The sequence below is a fragment of the Taurulus bubalis genome, assembly GCF_910589615.1.
Source record: "Taurulus bubalis genome assembly, chromosome: 16".
NCBI lineage: Eukaryota > Metazoa > Chordata > Actinopteri > Perciformes > Cottidae > Taurulus > Taurulus bubalis.
In genome coordinates, this window is record NC_136604.1 from 18,790,117 (window position 1) to 18,815,370 (window position 25,254).

The 25,254-nt window shown below is 43.1% G+C and overlaps 2 protein-coding genes across 3 annotated transcripts; both read left to right on the forward strand.

Annotated features, from left to right (window-relative positions):
* The first annotated feature begins 1,884 nt into the window (after positions 1 to 1,884).
* LOC306748868 (E3 ubiquitin-protein ligase znrf2-like) lies at positions 1,885 to 6,722 on the forward strand. Its single transcript, XM_079232097.1, has 4 exons — positions 1,885 to 2,228; positions 3,573 to 3,668; positions 4,964 to 5,069; positions 5,841 to 6,722. Exons 1-4 carry the CDS (start codon positions 1,901 to 1,903, stop codon positions 5,896 to 5,898), a joined length of 588 nt encoding a protein of 195 aa, XP_079088223.1. The 5' UTR covers positions 1,885 to 1,900; the 3' UTR covers positions 5,899 to 6,722.
* A 1,112-nt stretch (positions 6,723 to 7,834) lies between these two features.
* Positions 7,835 to 10,996, forward strand: txnl4a (thioredoxin-like 4A; the record flags this gene model as incomplete). Of its 2 annotated transcripts, none has more annotated exons than XM_079232422.1 (3): positions 7,835 to 7,993; positions 9,595 to 9,698; positions 9,851 to 10,996. In XM_079232422.1, 3 exons carry the CDS (start codon positions 7,841 to 7,843, stop codon positions 10,020 to 10,022), a joined length of 429 nt encoding a protein of 142 aa, XP_079088548.1. In that variant the 3' UTR covers positions 10,023 to 10,996. The 2 variants fall into 2 exon arrangements, with proteins under 2 accessions (XP_079088548.1, XP_079088549.1); XM_079232423.1 differs by having other exon boundaries at positions 7,841 to 7,969.
* Positions 10,997 to 25,254: the final 14,258 nt, after the last annotated feature.

Consider the following 25,254-nt stretch of genomic DNA (forward strand, 5'->3'; position numbering starts at 1 on the left):
GTTTTCATGGCAAAGTGAATGCAACACAAAGCGCCAAACATGGAGGGCTTTGCATATCATAGAGTGGACTGGTGTCCTGCTGCCAGCAGCCAGCCCGCTGGTGTTACTGGGACTGACGTCACGTGCCACCTGACGGGCCCACGCAGAGCCGCGTGAAGCTGAACACGAGGTGTGACTGCAGACAGGAAGCGGTGTCTTGGCCTTCAATGTAAAATCACAAAAAATGTCTGTTTATGAGGGTTCCAGTACAGATCAGAAATACTAGTACTAGCATAGTACTCATCGATACTTGATGCAGCATTTTAGGCTGTCGGAGCACTTTCCAACACTGTCATCTTGTTGCATTTCACATTCATTTATTTCTGCTTTTGCGATAGTTACTTTCCATAAAGATATAAAATATGTTGCACTGTTATAGATTAAACTTAGCTTGCAGTAGACCACAAAAACACTTTAATCACTTTGGTCACTTTAATCATTTCAACTGGTGAAATATAAATGCATTTTTAAATACATGTGTATTCTGTCTGTATATGTAATACTGCTATTCTGGGTTATTTACTGATTTTACTACTGTTTCACTGTTTATTTATATTATTACTTGACATTTATTTTATTTACTAAATGTCTCTTGTGTGAACTTTACCTGTCTGCTGCTGTAATCCTGCAATTCCCCCACTGCGGCACTAATAAAGGAATATCTTATTTGATCTTATCTTATTTTATATGCCGTCTAATAAACCACACAGAAGTGCATGAGACAGTTAAAATGAGCTCCACCTACCAACTGCATTATTTAAGTACAACAATCATTATTATATGTTATTTAATGCACCAATACAATGATCCAAAAATCTGTGGGGGAAGAAGTATTATGATCCGTTTCTTAAATACAAGTATAAATACCTCAAAATTGCACTTAAGTGCAATACTGTTGTACAATCACTTAAGATAAGATAAGATAATCCTTTATTAGTTCCGCAGTGGGGAAATTGCAGGATTACAGCAGCAAAAGACACATAGTAAATACAAATAAATAAAAAGGTAATATAAATAAACAGTAAAACAGTAATACAACAGTAAATAATCTACAATAGCAGTATTATATATATATATATATACAAACAGAATAACACATGTATTTAAAATGTATTCATATTACACCAGTTTAAGTTAATTTACACAAAAGCAGTGGCTACAGAATGATCCTGCAAAAGCAGGATAGGAGGGCAACAGATACAGGCTGCCTTAGTCCAATTATATATATCAGTAACTTGTAGTTTGATATCATGTTTGTTTCCCCCACACTAAGTGTTGTGTTCACGGCTTTTACTTTGAAGGCGGTCGCATGTCGTCCCGGTGATCTTCGGGGAGTCTGACGGCGCCGCCTCGCAGAGAGGAGGAGCGCAATCCCTGCTTTTATTTTTCTTTCCAGACGGCCACAGTTGAGCACAAAACAAACTTGAACCAGACGAGCTGTGACTCGACACTTGCGCAAATGTCCTCGTCTGACGTGGAGAAACCCACTGCTTTTACCTGAAGACATTTTTTTATTTTTTTATTTTTCCATTGTTGGAAAAAAGGGAAAGGACTCTGCCAAAGAAACAAACAAACAACCATTTGGAAAAGATGTTACGCTTCAGAAAGTGCGCACTTTCCGCACCATGAAACTAACATGTTGGATCACCTCGCCTTTGTTGTTGTCCGCGTGTTAGGCTTCATTTCCTTTGTTGGTGTCAGTGTTTCAGAACTCACTGAAAGCATGTGTCGTGGCTAAATACTTTAAAGCGCGCGCACACACACACACACACACACACACACACACACACACACACACACACACACACACACACACACACACACACACACACACACACAAAAAAAAAAGACTCGAGACAGCATGGGGGCCAAACAGAGCAGCCCCGTATTTGACGGCAGAACTCGGGCTTATTCCAGCTCTGATCTCCCATCTGGAAACTCCAGCGGAGGTGGACGCATTGCGGGGTTCAGGTACACTAATGGACCCGATGGCCCACGGATCCGTTACACAGGTGGAGGGGCAACCAGCTCCGGGCTCAGTATACCGGCTGGCAGCAGGTCGGGGTCACACGGACTGAATCAGAGCCTCGATGGCACGGATGGTGACGAGGAGAGCGAGCTGCCACCTGAGGGCCACAGGTTGCTCATCGGGTCCCTGCCGGCCCACCTGTCCCCTCATATGCTGGGAGGTAAGAGTGTGCATGGTAGAAACTCTGGACAGAAGTCAGTCACATGCAAACCAGTAATATGTTATTGCTCTGTGCCTTTAAGAACTTTTTGTTCTACTTAAATCTCCTGATTTCCTTATTCTAATAGTTGTTATTGTTTGTTGTTTTTAGTACACTGTAGAGAGTCCTTATCTTATTCAAGGGACATTGTTTCATCTCACGTTGCATAACTGTAACATTTCTGGTCTTATTACTGTGCTTATGGCACCCAGTATGAGTTTATAGTCAACATGTCTGTTCATGTTCAAGATATCATAAGCTATAGGCTACCCATTACTCTCAAAGTTGCTTAGTATTTTTCCATTTGACACGAGGCACCTGGCATATGGTAATAGCAGGCTGATGACTGACTGAGCCCTTTGTTTAGCACTTCTGCACTTTTATTGAAGCCACAGGTGGCTCAGCTGTACTTCACTGTCTTCTTTTGCCTCTTCTCTGTCTTGCAAAAACATGGCCTGTTATTGTCTCCGACTGAGAAGGAAGAATGCAATATGTAGGTCAGCCGATAAGAGCTTCCTGCTGGTTACACATTGTCTGACACACACGCACATGCACACACACACAAACACTTCCTGAAAGTGCAAGTCTAGATGTTGGTCAACTGGTTGTTCGTCTCCAGACCGGACCAGAACAATAAAGGGCCGAAACTAAAAAGGTCCATTTGTGTTTTCAGCATCCTTATTGGTGTTGGATCTCCTGCAATGCAGCAATTTCCTCATCTTTCATAACATGGTCAATAAAAAAAAAAGTCATGTTTTTCCCCCTCCCTCTAATTTCCTGTAAATTCCCAGATGAGGAAGTCTAATCATTAAGAATATCTTCAATAAACTTTGCTTATCAGATCCATGTGATGCTTTCCCTGCAGGCCTGACACCGTGCCCACAGGATTATGCTCCCTTTCAAACACATGACACAAGGTTCACAACACACACAAAGATAATTACTGTATAATGCATTTGTTGTTGCTCTCTCGACGGACGTGTTATAATGCGAGACAGAATGTTAACTCATCTTAGGTCAAGCAGTGCCTGGCTTATCAATATTTATGCAGCTGAGAAGATGCACAGAGGGGGGAAATTAATAACTGACTTTGTACATTTCATACATGCAGTGCATAACGTTGTTTACAGCTGACAGAGAGTTAGCAAGTGCATGGAGGCGAGACACCATGCAGGTCTATGTAAGATCAAACTCATGGTAACTGTCCCACGCCCTCTGTTGTGTACACATCAATAAAAAGTAATGAGAGAGAAGTTGGCACATCTCGGTCCTCATGTTCTCTTCTCTTTGTGTTTTCCTCCGCAGGTTTCCACTGTCCTGTTTGCTCCAAGTTTATGGCATCGGATGAAATAGAGAAGCATCTGTTCATGTGTTTCAGCAAAACGCGGCTCACATACAACAGTAAGAAATCAGGGGTGAAAGTGCAAGAGGACATGGGGTGTTTTTAAAGTTGAAGGATTCTGTGTTAGTTTTGGGCCACAGCCGACATGTTAATCTGTTATTCTTTAGTTGTACTTGTTCACCTTTGTTCAAAATAGACGTGTAAAAGAATGCGTCAAACTGAACAATGGTCAACGCCGCTGTAGATCAGATGTCAGTATTCAGATACTTTACTAAAATAAGTACAAGTACATCAAAGTTGCACTTGAATGCAGTACAAACATTCGATTGCCTCGGTGCTCCCTTCCTTAGTCACAATGGTAAGTCATGTTGTTTCTACAACTGGATCATGAGGATGATCATGGATCAATATACAAAGTCTTGCATTAAAAGATTCGTAGAGAGACTACTAACGTTTATTTTTTCAAGAACTCATTAGCCACAGAAATACACTTGTACTAGATGTTTCGCAATGTAGCATGCCGATATGCAGCTGCACATCTACGCAGCCACCGATGTGTATTTGTGTGGACTGTGTTAGCTTCCTGCCGTTAACACACATATACAGACACACGCAAATACAGGAAAAAACACACACATTTTGTCTGTTGACATACGGCTGTCACTACGCACACTCTCTGCAAGGAGCTTTTAGACAGTTTAACATGTATGAAAACAAGAGTAGAACGCTCGTCTTTAAATGTTGACGCACAAGCAGAGACCTGCACACACACACACATACACACACACACACACACACACTCGCGGCAGCATGCATGTTACTGAGAAATGAACAGTACGTGCTCAGTGTGTCGTAGCTCACCACCAACGGCACACGGATGTGCAACACCGATACAGTCACCCCATTATCATTCCCCTCACCCAATGCAAATATTTTCACGAGTGCATTTTAATGAATCTATCTCGCCTGTCCTGCATGATTAATTTTTAAATGAGCACATAGAAATCTACAAAGAGTTTGAGTTACTCCTTCGCCTCAGGTATTGACACTAGGGCCTGTCGTGCGAAACAAAAGAAAACGTCATCATACCTGTTCTTGAAATGTACCAATTATATAAAGAAAATAGCGAAACAATAAACTATATTTCAAATAGCACAACCTATTCCCACTGGAGACGGCATCATTTACTGAAAAGGGAAACCAGTTCTCATCTGGGCATAGAGTGCAACGGGGATTCTGGTACCAAAGGTTAAGCAGATGGTTGTGCAGCATTCAGCGACTGAACTGAACATCTGACGCATGGTTTAGTGAGCGAGCCGACTCAGTTTGTCTCTGTGCGTATTGTCTTTCTCAGAGGACATCCTGTCCAGAGACTCTGGGGAATGTGCCATCTGTTTAGATGAGCTGGAGCAGGGAGACACCATTGCCCGGCTGCCCTGCCTCTGTATCTACCATAAAGGGTAACTAACACACGCACAAAACACACGGAAATAAACAGATTGTGGTCGGAAATAGTTTTGAATGCACAAAATGCACCAAGTGTAAAACAGTCACGACATCCAAAAGCAACCTAAGCTTCATTTTTAGAATACAAACATCAGTCATCAGAAAAAAACAGCGTGTATCTCACAATGTCAAATTATTCCTGTTATACAGATGTTGCTAGATTGTCAATAGCAATGCCAGAACTGTATGCATGTAAAAAGTAGACGCAGTCACCGTGACGTAACACATTGGTTTGTGGACCAGGTTTTGGGGCCTTGAATTTGACATTTTAGCCGTCACCATCTTGGTTTTAGTAACCAAAATACTCTCTTGCTAGTTTATTTATTCACTGAAAGGAATAGTTTGACATGTTTTTAATGTATACACCGAGATTTCATAAAATGTTTGGTCATGGAAATTTGGTTTTAAAGTCATGGAAAAGTCATGGAAATCCATTGGTCAAAATGTGTATGAACCCTGTATATATATATATATATATATATATATATATATATATATATATATATATTAAACAGACTGATATGAGTGTGGTGTCAACCTTCTCATCAATCCCTCAGCAAGAAAGCAAATACGCCATAATAAGAAAACACACACATTGCCATCCAGGTAATTAGATAATTGATAAAATAAGAGATAATTGGATGAAATTAATACATATTTGTATTGTGATTATTCTAGCTAAATGTAATTCAGCTCATTTGTTCACCCTCCTCTTCCTCTTCCAGGTGTATAGACGAGTGGTTTCAGGTCAATCGCTCGTGTCCCGAGCATCCCGCCGTCTAGGAGCTGCTGTACATCACCGTGTCATCGCCCGACCTCGTCACAACGCCGTCTGTTCCAGCCGAGCATCAGCGCTCCTCAGGGATTGTAAGACATTGTTGTGCACAAACTTTTTCACATTGCCTCACGGAATAGAGACGTACTTCGGATGCGTCGCTCTAAACGTCGCAAGACGTTCAAAGAACCACTGCTCGAGTAATTTTATCTCCAGAAAATATGTGAATGTTTCCTCGTGCCTCCTTCTGGCCTAAAGTGGGTTCATGAAACCTGAATCGTTTCGCTGAACAGGGGCGTGGTTTTATAGCAGAAGACTTGTGTAACCGACACGGTGCGGGAATCACGTCTCTTTTCAGCAGAGATTTAGATTGAGAGACCGTTCAGACTTGATCAGAAGGCGGAAGGCTGATGTTGTGCAATGTAAAACAAAAAAACAGTCATTCACAGTTAGAAATGCCTTTTTTCAGCTTTAAGGGATGATTACAGTGTTGATCGTACTTAGGATATAGATCTTAATTCTATCGTGAAATTGTCAAAAATTGTCAAACAATCATGTGTCCTTGACCGAATAGTCTAATGTGAAAGAGTCAGACTTTGTTAATCATTTGTCCATTCAGAACCACTGTAATGTGATTGTGTAGTTTAGTGTTGGAATGAGAGATAGGCTGAAACATATCTAATAATGATTCATCCTCTAAGGAGTGCCATAATATGCTGCTATGTCATAGACTGGAACGTTTTCTTATAACCTTCGAACTTTTGTTTATTGTTCTTTCTATTTGTACTGTCAGGTTTTGCACAACAATAAATGTTTTGTCTTTGTGTCTCGATACTGCATAAAAATGTTTATGTATGTATGAGTTTTTCCCCAATGAGATGCATGTTTTTCTGTCTAAGATGGTTGGACATGAGGAATTCGAAGAAGAGAAATTAGGTAGTAAAATTGTTTAAAAATTAGATGATTAACTTAACTTCTATCAGCTGTAGACGGCAGTGAAGATAAGCAATGGCTCGCTTGAAGTGGGATGCATGGACATGGATGACATTGATTAAGTGTTCTTTCTGTTTGTTGCAAAATGAACAGTCTCAGTTTGTTGTTTTGCAGAGATAACACCTCAGCATTTCTTTGACTATATCACAGAAGGTATTTTTCCTTATGATAAAGTCTGGTTCCAGGAAAAGATAGCGTTTGAAGGACAACTACTATTTTCTGAAAATACTTTCCTAATGTTTACTTATTTAATTTTCTTAGAATGAAACCACATGTTAAATAGTTTAAAAGAATGTTTACTTTACTTTAACTTTCTTCATCTTATTACTGTGTTTTATGGCAAAAGTTAGCTCATTGTATTGATTGTAGAAGTGTTAGAAACCTGAAAATTCACCTTAAATAAGTCAAAAAGTCCGTCTATATTTAGTATATTTTAATTGGAGGTTTTTGTTTTTTTCAATCCAAGATTCTTTATATATTGAGTGAGTAAGATACCAAAAACAATATTGATTTTAAACTCCAGAAAATCACAACATCAATAATGTAATTTTGTAACAAACAAAGCAACAACAAAAAAAGCCTACGCGTGACGTCATCACGTCGTGCACACGTTGTCGCTGGCTTGATGACGTCACGCGCAAAGAACGTAACGTTTACGAAAACGTACACAGCAGTCAACGGGGTTTTGTCTCATTGTAGTTATCAAGCTACGTTTTAAATACGCGTTCCCTTTTTGTTTTATATATATAAGGTACGTTTTTTTAGGTGTATTATTCTCTTGTTCTTATTATATATTAAGTTCCATTGTCCCCGCTTTCCAGACGTAAATTCAAGCTCGCGAGCTAGCTAGCCTAGCTGTAAGCTAGCTAACGTTTCCTCCACGAGCGGTCTCTCAATTTGATGCAAGCTTGAATCCTTTGTGTGTGTTTTTCAGGTGTCTGACGGCTCGGGTTCAAGATGTCGTACATGCTACCACATCTCCACAACGGCTGGCAGGTGGACCAAGCCATCCTGTCCGAGGAGGACCGAGTCCTCGTGATCCGCTTCGGACACGACTGGGACCCGACGTGCATGAAAATGGACGAGGTTCTCTACAGCATCGCTGAAAAGGTTTGATTCATGTCTGCTGCGAGCTTTTTACAAAGATAACGTGTTGTTTGTGTACACATAAGGGGGATGTTCAAGCTTTTCCTCCGAGGAGGACGTGAAGTCGCACGTGAACCGCGTCAGACGCCAACCAAGGTGTTTGTTAGATATATACGTTATTCATCCCCAGTTTGAATATACTCTACACATGTTTACTATGAAATATATAACCCCTGTTTCAGAAAGCAACATTAATTAACCCTAAGATGAGGGGAACTGTGGGTTTAGTCAAAACATAAAGGTCACTGCTTCTCTTTTTCTACATGTTCAAGTTTTTTTGGGGGAGGGTGGGGGGGGGGGGGGGGGGGGGTTCCTGCGGCGATGTGAGGTCCCGGGACAGAGGCTGTTGCATGTGTACAGATTGTAAAGCAATCAGGCAAATGTGTGATTTGGGGCTATATTGAATTGAATCAAAGTGGCCATCCTTAAAAATTCAGTCCTGGTTGGTTTTAGATTATTTTTTGAAGTGTAAACAATCAGAATCAGAACCATTTATTGCCACGTATGTTTTTACATACAAGGAATTTGTCTTGGCAGGTGGTGCATAACATTAAACAATAATAATACTTGTAGTAATATGGAATTTGCAGTCCCAACTCTTTTGAAGCTAACCTGCTCACTGACTGAGGTTTTCTTCAACCAACACTCGGTTTGTCTATCTACATTGCAGCGCAGAAATGCACTTTAATAATGCCACTGAAATGCTGTTGAGCCAAGGTCCATATCTTTGATCTATGTATTTTTCTTATTCAGTTCCCCTTATGTTTTTACCTTGTCAGATTAAAGCTGAACGCATATTTAAAATGTATTTAGGTTATATATATATATATATATATATATATATATATATATATATATATATATATATATATATATATTTAGCAGGGAACTAAATAATTCGATGGTCCTTTTCTGAAATGCTGTAGATTATTTTTTGCAGATTTATACTGTCTGCTAAAGGGATTCATCACTATTTTCATCAGGGCTCACTGCTCCTGGTAGTTTATTGCTGATTTTATAACTGCGACTCCCATTACAGTACGTTATGTTGGTCTCAGTCAGCAGTTTGTAGACCGTTTTCAGGACACGCTGCCCAAATCTATGAAGGCTGTTAGAAAGATGAGGCATTGCAATACTTTCTTAAAGAGGTAACTAATACTCTTTTTGAAGCTCAGTTAGATATGCTCATTTTTCATACTAGTCTACTAAACAGGTGAGCTATTGCAGGGAACATTCAACTTTGAAATTGAGTCTAATGTATTTATAAAGCACATTTAAAGCAAACAACATTTGGCCAAAATGGTGTTTTAATCAAAAATAAAAACATAAAACAACCACATAAACAGACCAGTTGAACAGACAAAAAGACAATACAATTATAAACAATAAAGCAGCTCTCATTCTGAATTGAAAGCCAAAGAATAAAGAGAGACATTTGCAAAATAAATAAATTGTCAAAGATCATTTTTTGAATTTGAATCCAGAAACTAACCTTTCCCCCGTTCATAATTGTACATTGATGGTTTACTATTGTATCAATATTCTACCTGCCTACGTCCCGACAGGTGAAGAATTTTGCTGTCATCTACCTGGTGGACATCACAGAAGTGCCCGACTTCAACAAGATGTACGAGTTGTACGACCCCTGCACCGTCATGTTCTTCTTCAGGTAAGTCGCTCAATGTCTGATTTCCAAATATCAGAGCCAATGTTGCTTCTTGTGCGGTGACTTCGATGAACCCGGTTGCTGTGCGAGGAACTTCTCTCATGAAGATGTTTTGTCACAACTTCAGATCTTCATATTGTTGTTGTTTTTTCCAGGAACAAACACATCATGATTGATTTGGGAACAGGTAACAATAACAAGATCAACTGGACAATGGAGGACAAGCAGGAGATGATAGACATTGTTGAAACAGTGTACCGGGGAGCCAGAAAAGGACGAGGTCTGGTGGTGTCTCCAAAGGATTATTCTACAAAATACAGATATTGATCTTTTTGTATTTTTTTTAATGCCCATTTTTTGAGAAGATTTTTTTCCTGATTTTTTTTTTTTTTTTTTTTATTATTTTTTTTTTTCTTTTGTGACATGACACACAGACTACAAGTTACAAAAGTCATGGGAGATCTCTTTCAACATGTTTTTGTTTTTGCCAGTGAAACAGGACAATATTCTTTTTAATGGCTGTGATTGTGTTGCATTGAGCCATTTGTGTTTTTTGTGTAGACTGATGTTTAATTCATTTTTTTTTTTTTTAAACAACTCAATTCTGGGAAACCGTAGCTCAAGAAACCAGACGCAGAGTAAAAGTCCCCATACTTTATTGTAATAAACATGGATGGATATTTACATATTAAAGTATATTGCTGTAGGTCCTTTCAGTTTTTCCACCTTGTCTTTTCAGTGTGACTCACACAGTAAAGTTGCTTAATGAGGAAAAAGTATTTCAGATCATTTATTGAGGTCAAACTTCATACTGACTGAAAATAATGAAGGAATATTTAATGATTTAATTAAACTAATTCAACAACAATTATTCCATTTTATTGATATAGTTTGTATTCTTTGTTCACCTTGAAAAGAATCTGATGCGCCAAAAATGTAAAAGTATTTTGGTGCTTTAGAAAACCTGACTGTCAACACCTGAACCTGAAGAGTGCAGTTCCCTAAAATCTCCTCCAGGTGGAGCCAGAGATGTTTGGCAGGGTCACTGAATACGTTCCTGTAATACTAAATCTTCAGAGTGCTTATTGACTTCTGAATAGAGTAGTTTAGGGAATTCATTTGTCAAGGACTATGTCTAAATACAATAAAGAAAAAGTTAACTCCAAAAATCAAACATACGCAAATGTACTTGGCTGTAATGATATTTAACATCCTAGATTGTTTTGGTATGAGTTTTTGCCTTTTTTGATAAACTATACTAGGACGTTTTTGGACATACTATAGTATGATCTTTATAGGACTTTTTCAACATACTATACTATACATTACTTAAAAAAACACATACTATGGCTTTTTTGTTTTTTTCAATGACGTTTGGTGCTCAAACAAGTCAATCGTATGTTAACAGGAAACTATGGATCGACCTAGTTTTTCTCAATAAAAGTGCTTGTAGTTCGACGTTTGGCAGCGCTTGCACCAGCTGATGAATGATCCTTATTCCAACAAAGACGGTTAAAACTCATTCTCAGCACACATGGACTTCAACCCCAGTTGGAACTTCTTCCATTGTTTCCTATTTATTTTGAGTCCTGCACCCTTTTCCAACTCATTCATATTGCTCAGCTGCTTCTTTACCCAAATTAAAGCCAGCAATCCAGTTTACCATCAACCTTTCAAGCACCAGCATTCTGAAAGCTCTACCTGGACCAAAAGGACAAAGAACCTACTGTAGCAAAGAAAGGGCGATTTATATGCAATATTACTTGTATATTGATAAATTACAGGCCTCCATTCTTTCACTGGGTCTCTAGTTTCCTCACAGTTATCAAAAAGAGAATGATAGAAATAAGATAGCGAAGAAAAGAGGAAGTAGAAAGTTGACATTGGAGTCAGTGAGAGAAATATCAGTACATGAGTCTCATTAATATTGGTTAGCTGTCAGCTCCCTATAACCAGACACCACACACGACTTGGGAGACGGATCCAATTCGTCGAAGTGAGAGATGAGGTGAAAAATGCTGCGTCTCTCAGTCAGTATGGACCAAAGAAACACAGAGATCCTCTGACCTCTTCGCCTCTCCTGAGTGAGACACGGCGGGAGTCACTTGGCATAAGACCCAGAATCACAGAATCAATTCTTCTTCGAGACAATTCATTGTTCTGTATGTCTCTGGTCCTGAAACACCAACCGACCAAACCCCCCCTCTCTCAGAGAGAGAGCTGGAGGGGAAGACGGGATGGCTGGAGAACAGCTGGCTGCCGAGAGGAGGAGAGGGAGGAGAGAGGAGGAGAGGAAGGAGAGAAGAGGTGAGGGAGGAGAGGAAGGAGAGAAGAGGTGAGGGAGGAGAGAGGAGGTGAGGGAGGAGAGAAGAGGTGAGGAAGGTGAGTGAGGAGAAAAGAGGTGAGGGAGGACAGAGGAGGTGAGGGAGGAGAGAAGAGGTGAGGGAGGAGAGAGGAGGTGAGGGAGGAGAGAAGAGGTGAGGGAGGAGAGAGGAGGTGAGGGAGGAGAGAGGAGGTGAGGGAGGAGAGAAGAGGAGAGGAAGGAGAGAAGAGGTGAGGGAGGAGAGAGGAGGTGAGGAAGGAGAGAGGAGGTGAGGGAGGAGAGGAAGGAGAGAGGAGGTGAGGAAGGAGAGAGGAGGAGAGAAAGGAGAGAGTAGGTGAGAGAGGAGGAGAGGAAGGAGAGAGGAGGTGAGGGAGAGAAGGAGGTGAGGGAGGAGATAGGAGGTGAGGAAGGAGAGAAGAGGTGAGGAAGGAGAGTGGAGGTGAGGAAGGAGAGAGGAGGTGAGGGAGGAGAGAAGAGGTGAGGGAGGAGAGAGGAGGAGAGGAAGGAGAGAGGAGGTGAGGAAGGAGAGAGGAGGAGAGAAGAGGTGAGGGAGGAGAGAGGAGGTGAGGGAGGAGAGAGGAGGTGAGGGAGGTGAGGGAGGAGAGAGGAGGTGAGGGAGGAGAGAGGAGGTGAGGGAGGAGAGAGGAGGTGAGAGAGGAGGTGAGGAAGGAGAAAGGAGGTTAGGGAGGAGGTGAGGACGGCGAGAGGAGGTGAGGAAGGAGAGAGGAGGTGAGGGAGGTGAGGGAGGAGAGAGGAGGAGAGAGGAGGCAGATAACTGCTGCTGTAGCTGCTGCAGAAACAAAATACTCTGACCACATTTGGCTGCTCTTGAGTAAAAAACCACATCATCTCTTAAATATCATTATTTGGGGAACCAGAAAAAAATTGTCTTTTATATTGATGCCATTCATTTTGTAACCATAAAAATATAAAAGCTTGCGCACACAGTGACCTCATCGCACTAATGTGTGTACACAGGCAGGCATGAGTGTATTTACAGGTCAAAACCAACTCATTTCCTCATCTCTCTTTGTGTGCCGGCTGCGTTGAGGACCTATAGACGTCCCCTCCGGGCCTCCCGTGTCCTTTCCACTTACGTTAACCTACAGTCTGGCATGCTTTTGTCTTTGTCTGGCCCGTCCCTGCAGGGCCTGTGTACATCATTACGCATTGGCCTCATATGGACCGCATGAAGGGCCAAAGGCCGCCTCCATCGGTCCATTATAATTCACATTATCATGCATTGTTGTTCCCTATTACTGTTAATCAGCTCAGCCTCAGGGGCAAAGCAGTCTGGACGAGTAAGAGTTACCGGGAACCTCCAGTCTAGACGCTTATGGAGACACGGAGTACAGTGCAGCGAGTGTCTGTGTGTGAAGAGAGAAAGAATATATAGACTATGAAGGTAATGTGCACACTCCCCTCCAAAGCTTTGGTAATCCCGGATCTGTTTTCAACTGATAGTGTTTAAGTGGATCTGCACAAAGAGGGAGCAGCAGACAGGCAGCGAGGATCATCTGGTGCCAGGGGGAAGACATGCTGGCATACCTCCATCTTCTCTGTCTTGCTCTCCTCCTTTTCTAGTCTGTCACTTTCCATGTGGGTGCCCAGCGTGGGGGGAAGGGTGAAGGGCAATTGCCAATTTCTGGGACCCCCCCCCTCCCCCACGCTTCCCCTATTGGCACTGATGCAGACGCACACACACATGCACAAACAGTGTGTTAACCCCTTCCCTTTGCCCGGTATCCGGGGTCACTGCGCCTCATCCAACATGTGCGTCGCGCGTCGTTCTGAGCCGACGGCTTCTGGAAGTCGGTCTCACGGTCAACCTGAATCCTCGCCACGGGTGAGTCAATGTTGCCTTTTTGGCTTGTGATCCCGAAAACTAAAGTTGCGGACCCCTTTGTCACGGGGTTGCCAATTCAAATAGGACCAATTGAATACTTTTTGGGTATCCTATGGGTACAAAGGTGGAGTAAGTAAGGGGGACAAATGTGCATTTAAAGGGAACCTACAATAAATGACAGTGCCAGTACTTTGTTTAAATTGCCCAGTAAAATATGAAAAAGGAAAGGAAAGAGATAGTCGGCTTATGGAGGAGATACAACCAACAGGAAGAACTCAAACCGGTCCAAACTTTCTCAATTCACAGCTGAGCCGTAGGCAACATTTTGATTCATATTTGATCAGCGTTTTAGTTCGACAGTGTGATCTGACTTCCTCGGTCCATGGTGAATGTTTGCTTCATGCCGGTGGCTTTTCTGGAGGTTTGGAAAAGAGCATTTGCAGATTTAGTTTTGCAAAAATAATATTAACCCTTGCCACTTTCACATTAAAAGAGCCTTTTGCGTTCATGTATTCCGTCAGCAAATCTCCAGCTGTGTTAAATCTGTGGCATCGTTCCTGTATGTCCTTTAATTTGTTCATCCCACAAACTCCATCTCTCCTCTCGGCTTATATCACAGTCTCTTTACATAACCGGCACACCAGAGAGAGATATCGAGACTCATCTCTGCCGTAACAGTTGTCGTTCCCTAATTCCGTCAAAGGGAATGCCCGTTGAGCAACACGATGGAGAGATGTGAGCCGATAGTTCTCAGTTTTATATTCGGAGAGGAGACACGGTGAGCAGAAAAGGCTTATCTCCAAACGCCTTCTCCATCTAGATCCTATGCATCCATCTGATCTATTTTCATATAAGATCTGCTCAGCAGCGTGGGCTTCACTGAGGGTTTGAGTCGTGTCCCCCATGGGGGAATTACTCAGAGTAAATGAAGTATAGCCATCAGGTTGGTGCAGATTAAGAGCAGATGTTTCATGCTGATAATATGCAGAAACAAACACACACAAACCTCACAGCCTCTTGCCTGCCTCCTTTAGATGCTGACACACTTAGCAGCCGGGTGTTATGTTGGTTTAATTCCCTTCTCTTCTCCTCCTTGCGTCTGCTGCATTTTACTCCACTTTGGGACCTGTGACTAAATGGATTTGCATCTCTCTTCCAGCATCATTCCCAACGGGGTGTCATCCCTCCATCTGTGACAAAATGGGGGGTCCATTTAACGTAACGGAGAGACACACCGGAGGAGCTGTGTTTATGCAGTCTGTGGCTCTGCTGACGCTGATGTACCGTAAACACGCTGAACAAACACACACGGATCACACGAGCCCACCTCGCTCTACGCAGTCACTTCCATTCAGAAGCTTCACGGCCAATTAGCACCTGCCCAGTCCTCCCAGTCAGACCAGGCCTGCTGCTGCACAGGAGGTGTGATGCTGAGAAAGGCTCCAGCTGAACCAACACACACACTCACTCAGACAGAGTTACAGTTTTTAACATGAAGTGTGTTTATCTTTTGACATGCATATCTTACATATATCGCATCAAAGTCTATTTACAGGTATTTATGGAGTAGTAAATATGAAAAAGTTGTATGAAGCCTAGTCGCTTAGGGTTGAAGACGACGAGTGTGAAAACGCTCTTCATCTCCGCTCAAAGCTTCTTTAGCTGCTAGCATAACACCTCCGAATCGCCAACCGAACTGTCAGAGGTCAAGTTGCATTGTGGGTAATGTAGGTGTCGGGGTTTTAAAAGGAAGACTCTGTGGAATAAAACAGAATATATCTGTGTTTCTGCTGCTTCCATGTTATAGAAGAACCAATGCTAAATCTGTGCAGCACTTTTTTTAATTAAATTTGATGAAGTTCCTAATCTCGTGTGATAAGCCTCATTTTATACTCTTAACAATTTTTTTTTCTCAGCTTAAACCAACTCCTTTTCTTGCCCTTGACAATGGCTCTTTATTCTATTAAGGTGAGATTAAAGGGTTACTCCACTGATTTTACACTCGGTTATCAGTTATCAGTCACTGGATGACGGTGAATACGATTGTATGAAGTCTTCTGTAAATGTGGAGGAGCATTCAAATGAAAAGACACTATCACGTTGCATTATGGGAAGAGTAGGACCTTTTTGGAGATAACATTACGCTGATTTCCCTTCATCTGATATGTCTTTGTCCACCAACTCCATGTATGTAAAAAACTAAACTGCTGGTGCACCCCTTTAGTGTCTTCAGTCAATATTGGCCATATCTAAATGATAAAAAGCTTTTTGTTTGATTACATTTCGTAGAACTGATCAATACTTTGATTGATGCTGAGTGAAAGCAGCGCTTAACCTGAATTGACTGTAAAGTGACACGTGATCACCCGATGGAATATATTTAATCGGATACGTTAAATAATATTAGGACATGTGATCACTGGGATGACAGGATGTCGGTGATTCAATAACGATGACGCTGACGACAGTCATTGTTATCAACACTGATGCTACTGTCGTTATTATATTATTATCTGAGCCAATACATTTGTCTGTTTTAGCTGTGGCTCGCTGACATGACCTTTGGGGACAACAGATATCTCCCACTGGGAAGAAGCTCTTCTGCATTTCAGAGTTATGAGGAAAAGGAAAAACATTTAAGACATCAAATTCTATGCAAGCTTTTTTGTCACAATATTCGGTTTAGCGTATATTAAGTGTATATAAGTGAACATGATCGATGCTGTTCATTCATGTAGTTCATTATATGAATGGTTCATTTAAAGTGCTAAGATCAGCCATGTTTCTATCAGTGTTTTGATGGTTCATGGATCAGATGTCATTATGTTGGATATGTTCTCACGATGGGTTTTGGAGGAAAGATGTGAAGCATCATGGTTTAAATGCTGTTTCACTGGTTTTGTCTTTCCAAAAATATCAAATATCTTAGACGTTTCTGATCTATTTAACCTGGGTTTTAATGGATAGTCCCGTAGGGTTTCCACCCTGCAACGACATGAAATTCAGGGAGCAAAACTGGAACATGAAATCTTTGTCGTGAGACTGAAAATCGATGCAACACGATGTGCTTGTGTCCTCCTCAGTTGAAATCACACGATCCCCATCACCCTCTCTCTCTCTCTCCCTGCCATCTTCATCCCTCCTCCTCCTCCTCCTCCTCCTCCTCCTCCTCCTCCTCCTCCTCCTCCTCCCTGTTCACAATAAACTCATCTCTGCTCCTCTGCCTCTCCATCATCTTTTTCTCCCCCTCCGAGCCACCGTGCCCCTACCTGTCTGCCTGCGCTGGTACAGCCCCCTTTTTCTGCCTCTGTCAATGTATTTTGCCCTTATAAGGAGAGAGCGCAGGCAGACTGTACTAACAGCGTGAGCTCAGCGGGGGTGTTGCCGGGGCAGGGAGACCACAGCGTCTGTATCGGCAGGGTGAGATAGGAGCAGGATGGAGGAGAGTGGAGGACTTTTATCAATGACTCTAAATAAGACGACAGAAATAGGCATAAGGGAGGAGGAGGTGGGGCGGCGGAGGAAAGGATGGAGAGAGGAGAGAGGAGAGAGGAGAGAGGAGAGAGGACGGTGGATGAGGAGAGGCAGGTGAATACATATGTGGAGGTGGAGGTACCATTACTAAGTGACTGCCCGGCAAAATTCACCTTCCATGTAAAAAGCCAACGTCAGCCCACGCTGTTAATACACATTTACAAAGCTCTCGTTTCCTCAACTCTGACGCCGTGTGTAGCGTGTGTGTGTGTGTGTGTGTGTGTGTTGTGTAGTGTAGCGTCCGCGTGATGCCAGCTCACCAGCTGCCCACACACTCATCGATATGGAGGTCTAACATTTGGCTGGTGAGAGTCATGGAGGGAGAGTGTGGGCTTCAGTACGGACGTCTGTGGTGCAACGTGATGGGTCCAGGCTTCAGACGCTCCGTCCTTTGATGAGGCGAATAAGACCAAAATAATGATGGATTTAAGATCATTGAGCATGCTCACGTTTCTGTAAAAGAGTACTGTACACATTGTGCATTTCCCTTGAACATTGTCGAGAAAAAAAAAGGCAGCAGAAGTAGAGATATTGTCTTTTTTAGTTTGGTTGGAGATTCAGATGTGTTGAAAAATGGCTAAAGCTAAATTCCCGCCAAATTAGGCATTGCTTGCGAAAACGCCAGTCCACAGGAGACACTGGAGAGAAAAAGCGCGGCGGCCTACGGCAAAAAGTTGAAACAGAATCCACTTTTAGAGAAACTTCAGGCGGTCAGACCGGAAGACGCCCACAGGAAGAAGAGAAGCGTGAATGACCACACTGTAGTCGCTCAATTTGTCCTCGTGCACCAGTTTAGAAACCATCGCTTTGATCGACCTCGCATCCTGTTCAGTTTCTGTAATCTGTTGCTGCATGACACTACTAATGTTGGCATTTACCATCTTTTCCACAGTTGTTGATGTTCAGTCAAACTTTAATGTAAACGTACTTATTGAAGCGATCCGGTTCCATCAAACCCAGAGAATGAAGTGTGATTTTTAAGTTGAATTTATGAATTTTCTGTGACGTTTAAAATATTTAAAGTATGACTGGATGAAATCAGAAATAAGCTTCCTCAGATTTTCTCACCCCCAGTTGCTCTTTATCTGTGTCTCACCTTAATGGTCCTGGTGCACTTTACTTCTCCTCATAATTCATAAAGCCTGCCTTTATAAAGACTGAACTCCTCTGAGGACACACACTCTCTGCCATTCAGGCAACGACAAGGATGGGACGACTGACCTAAAAAATAATAGGCATTGTATAAATAATCCAAAGTGCTGGTTGGCAATACTGCTCAGGTATTAATATTTCACCCTAAAAAAAAAAAAAACCTCCACATCTGTCTTGCACTTTCACATATTGCAGAAAAAGACAGCGTGTTCGCTTCTTCACCTCATAATCAACACGGACGATCAGAGTGAAAATGCTTTCAATTTCACTCTTCAATTTTCAATTTTCAATTTTCAGCTAATTTAAACGTATGGTTGTTATCAGATAAAGAGCGTGAAACAAAGTGCAATTAACCAAGTTAATGAGCGGCTTAGCAATCCTTAATTCACATTTGTGGACCACGGGACTGTATACAGTCGCTTTCTCTGGAGGCGAACTTTCCCTAGAAGCTTATGCAAATTCACTTACTCACCATCCTCCCTCAGTATCCTTGGATACCAGCTATTTATTCATTTTGGTCTCCTTCAGTGCAGAGCCGCTGTCTTTCAGAGCAGGTGATGATCATGTGTCTCAGTTTGCAGTATCCGCTTTTCAATCTCACACACACACAACTGAATTTCACGGCGTGGCGAGATGTGAACTATTTATCCGTTAGCTTGCGTTCGGTTGGTCGGAGGGAACCGACACAAGGCCTCACATCAAACACGATGTTTGTTCACAGACAACAGTCAAGACTCTCTGCCCTCTTTCCTTCTGGTTTCAAAGGGAACATCTGGTCCCGTCATTAGGGGTGACTGTGAAAACTGGAGTATCTGATTGTTTGAAAGCCTTCCAGATTCTGGATGCACTGATTAAATAAATGATCTCGTTGGAGTCGTTTTCAAAAAAAGGAGGAATTGGAAATGGCATCATTGATGGTATTTGGTTAGAAAGGAGAGTGAGCCAGTGGTGTCACACAGTCAAAAACACCCTCAGGCCATCACGGTTGACCTGCTGTGCACCAAAAACCAACAGATGCCACCATTTATGTGCTGCGGGAGCCTCACGTTTCAGGATGTGTCCTCAGGCCCTGTTCACTCAACAGATGGGTGCAAACCCACTTAGGTAGGAGGAGCCAGATACAATAACTAAATACAGTATCACAACAGACTGAGATCTCACACCAGCTTTATGATAACCCTCCCACTCGATGAGCCTCGGTGACTCTGACGTTGGTTCTGCTCCGTTCCTCAGCCTCATGTGACATCCTTGTGGAGAGCAACTCTTGTCCCCAACACGTATTTCATAAAAAAAAACTAAAACACCCTCACAGCACCACAAAATGAAGCGCTCCCTGTTCTTTCCCTTCCTTGTCTTTGATCTCCCTCTCGTCTCTGTGGCGCTGCCGGCTGACACGAGGGTGTCAACCGCTGCAGCAGCACTTCCACGTCTCCGTGATGGACTGCAGATGGCACAGGTGCCTTCTGGTATATGGAGTCGGCACGGAGATATTTATTTGAATGTGTGGAGAATATAATGCTTGAATATGTATGTATAGAGTGGCTGAAATAAAATGCATCTATACGTATCTATAATGTTTCTAATTTGTATTACAAGATGATGTAATCACCGGGAAGTTGATGTTTGCACGTGATTACAAGCCTATATGTAACGTCTGTTTGTGGAGTTGTGAAAGTAAGCAGTCAGAAGATTAACCACAAAAACAGGAAGACTCATTTATTGTTCGTCATTAAAATCTTCCCCTGGTTTTCATTTTGGTTTAGCAGAGAGCTCAGAGTCTGAATGGTTATCAACACCATATGGAACCAAGCTTTGTTACAGCTCAACCTAATTGAGGAAATGAACGTTGTATCGGACATTGATGGTTTTAAAGAGCGAGGAGGACCTTAGCTAACTAACCACACTCAGCTAAGTGGCGGTATTATTAGCTACCAGCATGCGAGACGGATCGTTTTTCACAAGGACCAACAAACAGCTTTTCTTTTGACAAGCCTGAGGTTCAAACTCTGTGTGAACCTTAAATTACAAAGTTTTCTAAATGAACTCTTCATGTGTTTTTTAATAAAAGGGCAAAAGCTAATTTTGGAGTCTGATTGCGTCTTTGAGCTCGTCATATTCCCACGACAAGCGTCTTCTTGTGCTCATTTGACCCGACGACCTGTTTAAATATTTATAAATTCTGCAGTGGGAAGAAGAGTGCATCAACTGGAGTCTTCTCACTGTCCCCAAATACACACAAACTTAACCTGATTATAAAAGGGCAGCAGGTCTTTCTGCCTCAGTCTTGGCTCCAACTCAAACAACAGCATGTGGCCTTCAGCTCATTTACACTGCTGCAGTCCCCCGGGTGGTCAGGACTGGTCTGGGTACAAGACCAACAGACAATAGACACTCTGTCCCCCGCCTCACACTCACACACACACACACACACACACACACACACACACACACACACACACACACAAGCCTCAAACGGGTCTGTTCGAAGGTGAGAACGAGCCCAAATGTCCCGTTTCATAAATGGCAGCTCATTTATGCCCGTGGTAGATCAGTGCTGTTTTACCCGACAGTAAATATAAACACCTTCACACTCTCTCGCTGCCTCTAACCACAAATAAAGTGAGTTTCCTTCCCGTCTCTGCAGCACAGAGCAGCGAGCGATGCTCGGCAGTCACCCACACAGTTTGCAAAAATACCCTGCTGCACATCCTTACTCACCATGATTCACTTTCACACCGTATGGACAGAAAAAGTCACTTGGCTACTGAAACAATGTCAAACACAATTCAACTCAGCACACACGCACACACACACACGCACACACACACACACAGAGAGTGCCCCCTCCTCGTATTGCCAGCAGGCTATAGTGGTAGACGTTATTCAAAGGGGGAGGGGGTTTTGTGAGGACATGCTGCTTGTGTGTGTGTGTGTGTGTGTGTGTGGTGGGGGTCTTTGTGCGTGAGCGTGGTAGGAGGAGGAGTGGAGAGGGAGGGGGGACATGGCGTTCTATTTCTCATAGACCAACAGCTGCTGTCTTTAGTGCAGAGCGAGCGAGAGGAAGAGGGAGGGCTGTGTGGCGTGAGCAGTGCGTGTGCTCAGTGTTTAGGTGAATCCACAGCCCTCTGGCTCACAAGGATAAAGGAGTCTCTCCAAGGAAGACACACAACAGCAACACAAGGACCCTTTCCCCTCTTTTTTCTGCATCCTCCGTCTTCTTTCTCCCCCCTGCTTCATTCTCTGAAGAGCCACCAGCGGCTGGCGTCTGTGTTTTGTCTCTTCTTTTTTTTGCCCTTCTCTTTTGTTCCCTGCACCCCGTCCCTGTTTCACCCGCGGTCCAGAGAGAAGGAAGGACGAGCAGAAGTCCGAGGCATCATCCTCCCCTCCCGCACGCCCAGCCGGTAAGCTGAGCCAGCAGCGCTCTCTTCGTTTTTTTCTTCTTCTCCTCTTCATCTCATCTCTCGCCATCGCTCCATCTATTTAGTTCTGACAGTGGGATGGGGCCTTTCAGTCCCACCCTGCACCTAAAAGAGAAGCTGGCTTTTCCTGGAAAAAGGAGGCTGAGCCTGGAGGATGGATGTGGGTTAGACTCTAGACTGAGGCTGGTGGCTGACTGGTGCTTGGTTTAAAGAGAGAGAGAGAGAGAGGGGGAGAGGACTGGATGTGAAGGACTAGCGTGGGTCAGGATCCCGAGGGAATCGGGGGAGCGTGGAATTTGGCCCGACCATATCAAACCCGCGGGGCCGGTCAACCGGGGCTCGTCCTCGTCCACTGCAGTGCTTGCAGCCAGAGCGGCACGGCCACAGTGACAGACACACACCTCAGCAAAGAGCCATATTCTCCTCTGTGTATTAGCAGGACTCCGTCAGGAGAATATGGACTCCACGTATGCTTCAGTGTGTGTGTGTGTGTGTGTGTGTGTGTGTGTGTGTGTGTGTGTATTCAGTGATGGATGATGGTTTGGTCACGGCACATATGTGACCTAGAAGCATCACACATGCACCATACATCACATTGATGCACTGGAGTGTTCTGGGAACAACGTGGGTGAATCAAGCCTCCTCGCCTTTTCAGCTCCATTATCACACATGCATTATATCAGGAGTTATTAGCATCACTATGAATGGCGTCTAATTTCATAGTGAGGTTTGAGGTGTGTGTGTGTGTGTGTGTGCAAGCCGTCTCTGCAAACAGCCTGCTAAAAACAATAGCCCCTAGATTGCACTGCTGATCAGAAGGGGTGGGTTCATGCGACTAGAGTTGGAAAACAGGGAGGAGGGAAGGAGGAAGGAAAAAACTGAATGGAGGAATGAATGAATGAGGGCGAAGGCTTTGCAGGTGTGTTTCATTCTTTCAAATGGGACAAATGTCAGGTGGAGAGAAAAGGGTGTAACATGAGGTTGTCGGAGGGAGCCGGAGAGCAGAGAGGGTGAAGCTGTACCTTGTGACTCTGCAGGTCTTTGTGTGTGTGTGCGGGGGAATGAGAGAGAGAGAGAGAGAGAGAGACAGAGAGAGAGAGAGAGAGAGATGCTGTGGATGAGAGATGGATAAACAGTACGGTGGAAAGAGAAAGCATGATGAAGTACTGTGGATGTTCGAGTGCGTATGGGCGGGTGGGCGGAGAGAAAATGACAGGAGAGGTGTGTAATTGAAAGATCTGGTCTCTGCCTATCCCTCAGTAATCTACTGACTCTGGTTATAATCCATGTGAGCAGATTAAATGATGATTAACTGCCATGTTGACTTTGATGACACATAAACACACACAGACACACACACATTTGGTTTAGAAGGAGTTTATGTTGTCGTGCTTTTTTGTACATAGCTATACATACATGTATTCATCATGTGTGTGTGTGTGTGTGTGTGTGTGTGTATTATATATATAATATACATAGTACTGTCTATCATACATCTTGTCGATATGTATGAATAAATAGAGAAAATGTGTTTTATGTCTGTCATAAATTACTGTTATTGTAATTGTGCTGACATGCAGTCATATAATAGAACATATAGGCTTCACACTACAGGGTATGAACATGAATCAAAATATGCAGATTTTAACCCATTTACTTGTGTGAATAAGCATCAAGGTGCACGCAAGCAGCTAATGTGTGTGTGCGCTCCAAGAACGCGAGTGTGTTAATCAATGTGTGTGTGTATTTTTTTTTTTTTCTGTCTAAAATGGAATGGTGGCTGCGATGGTATTTACTCTGCTGTTGCTAGGACACTCCCTTTGAACATTTTAACGGAGCCTTCTCATTGGCCGGCCGCGATGATGCAAGATTCCCTCATCCCAAATCTTTCCTGAGCGCCCATAGAAACATGCCCGTCTGCATTTCCTCCTCTCTTCTCACTCCTTCTCTGTCACTCTTTGTCTCACACCCCCTCATCTCCCCTCTCTCTTTCCGTCTCTTAATCGTGCAACATCTCCCTCTATTCATCGCTCTCGCTACGTCATTAACTCATTAATTTCTCCCTGCCGCCACTATTTCTCTCCCTCCGATCAGTCTTAATCAACTCGGTACATTCTGTCACTTCCTTCACCGCCATCGAGTCAAAGGATGCTCATTGCAAAATGCTTTTGACAGCGTGTGGCGGTGTCTTCCAGCGCTGCACAATCCTTCTGTCCTGCAGAGGATTAGTGCTGCGTGTGTCTCACAATGTACCGTTTCCTCTGTTGTCCGTGTGCAGTTATCTTATTAGGTTGCCTTAGCATGTGTCAGGATGATCAGGTTTGACAAGGCGGAAGACAGGAGAGGGGGTTGGGGTGTCAAGGTGGCGGATGCTCTCTTTATGTTTCTCTTAAAGCACTTTCACCTCATGCATTTCAAGCTTTTCTCCTCATATGCACAGATAATGCATGCCATAACTGCAATTATTAGGTTCACAGCTACACAGTATGTCCCGTGACGACGGATGTGGTTAATCTTATGGCTCCAGCTTGATGCTTAGTACATGTTGAGGGACTGGGAATAGAGAATGGGGGTAAGTGAGTGAGAAAAAGGAGAGGATGGGTTTGTCTTGTTTGCTGCTTCTCGCAGTATTTGTTGCTTTCGAAGCGCCCATCAGGTGTAATGATGTGTGGTGATCTCTCCCAGCCTTCACTGAACTTGACCCGGCTGAAGTCGCAGCGACACGTCGATGACACGGAAATGTGTGCAGCTATACTCCTAAGTGTCATGGTTCACGCCTGAAAACGTGTTTCGCCAAAACATTTTGACACTGGAGAGACGCTGATGGGACAGCCTGAAAGAGCATTTCCAAGAAAGCGTCGCTTCAAATTGAAAGTTAGAGCCTCGAGGATATTTGCTGCTACCTCGTTTGCTGAAGCAGGGATGTTACTAATATCTTAAACCCTTTTAAATTTTGCCATGAAAATGCTTTTTTTTTTAAACCCAAACCCTCTCTGAACGTTGTACATGTGGACGATTGCTCCTTTTTACTCACTTGACATCAGAAAGGTTGGACAACCATGTTGCTTTCAATCCTTTGATTAAAATACAACCTCATCCATATGTTTGTCCATGTGGCCAAACCGATTTCCTCCAAAAATGCCCGCCAATCCACATTTAATCTTAACACTCGTAATCGTGTCGACTGGCCGACCCATCTGTCCAGCTCCAACATCTGTCTTTCAAACATCTGTCACTTGAGCTTTGATCCTCGCCGTTGACGATCCTTTTTTGTTTTCGCTGAGG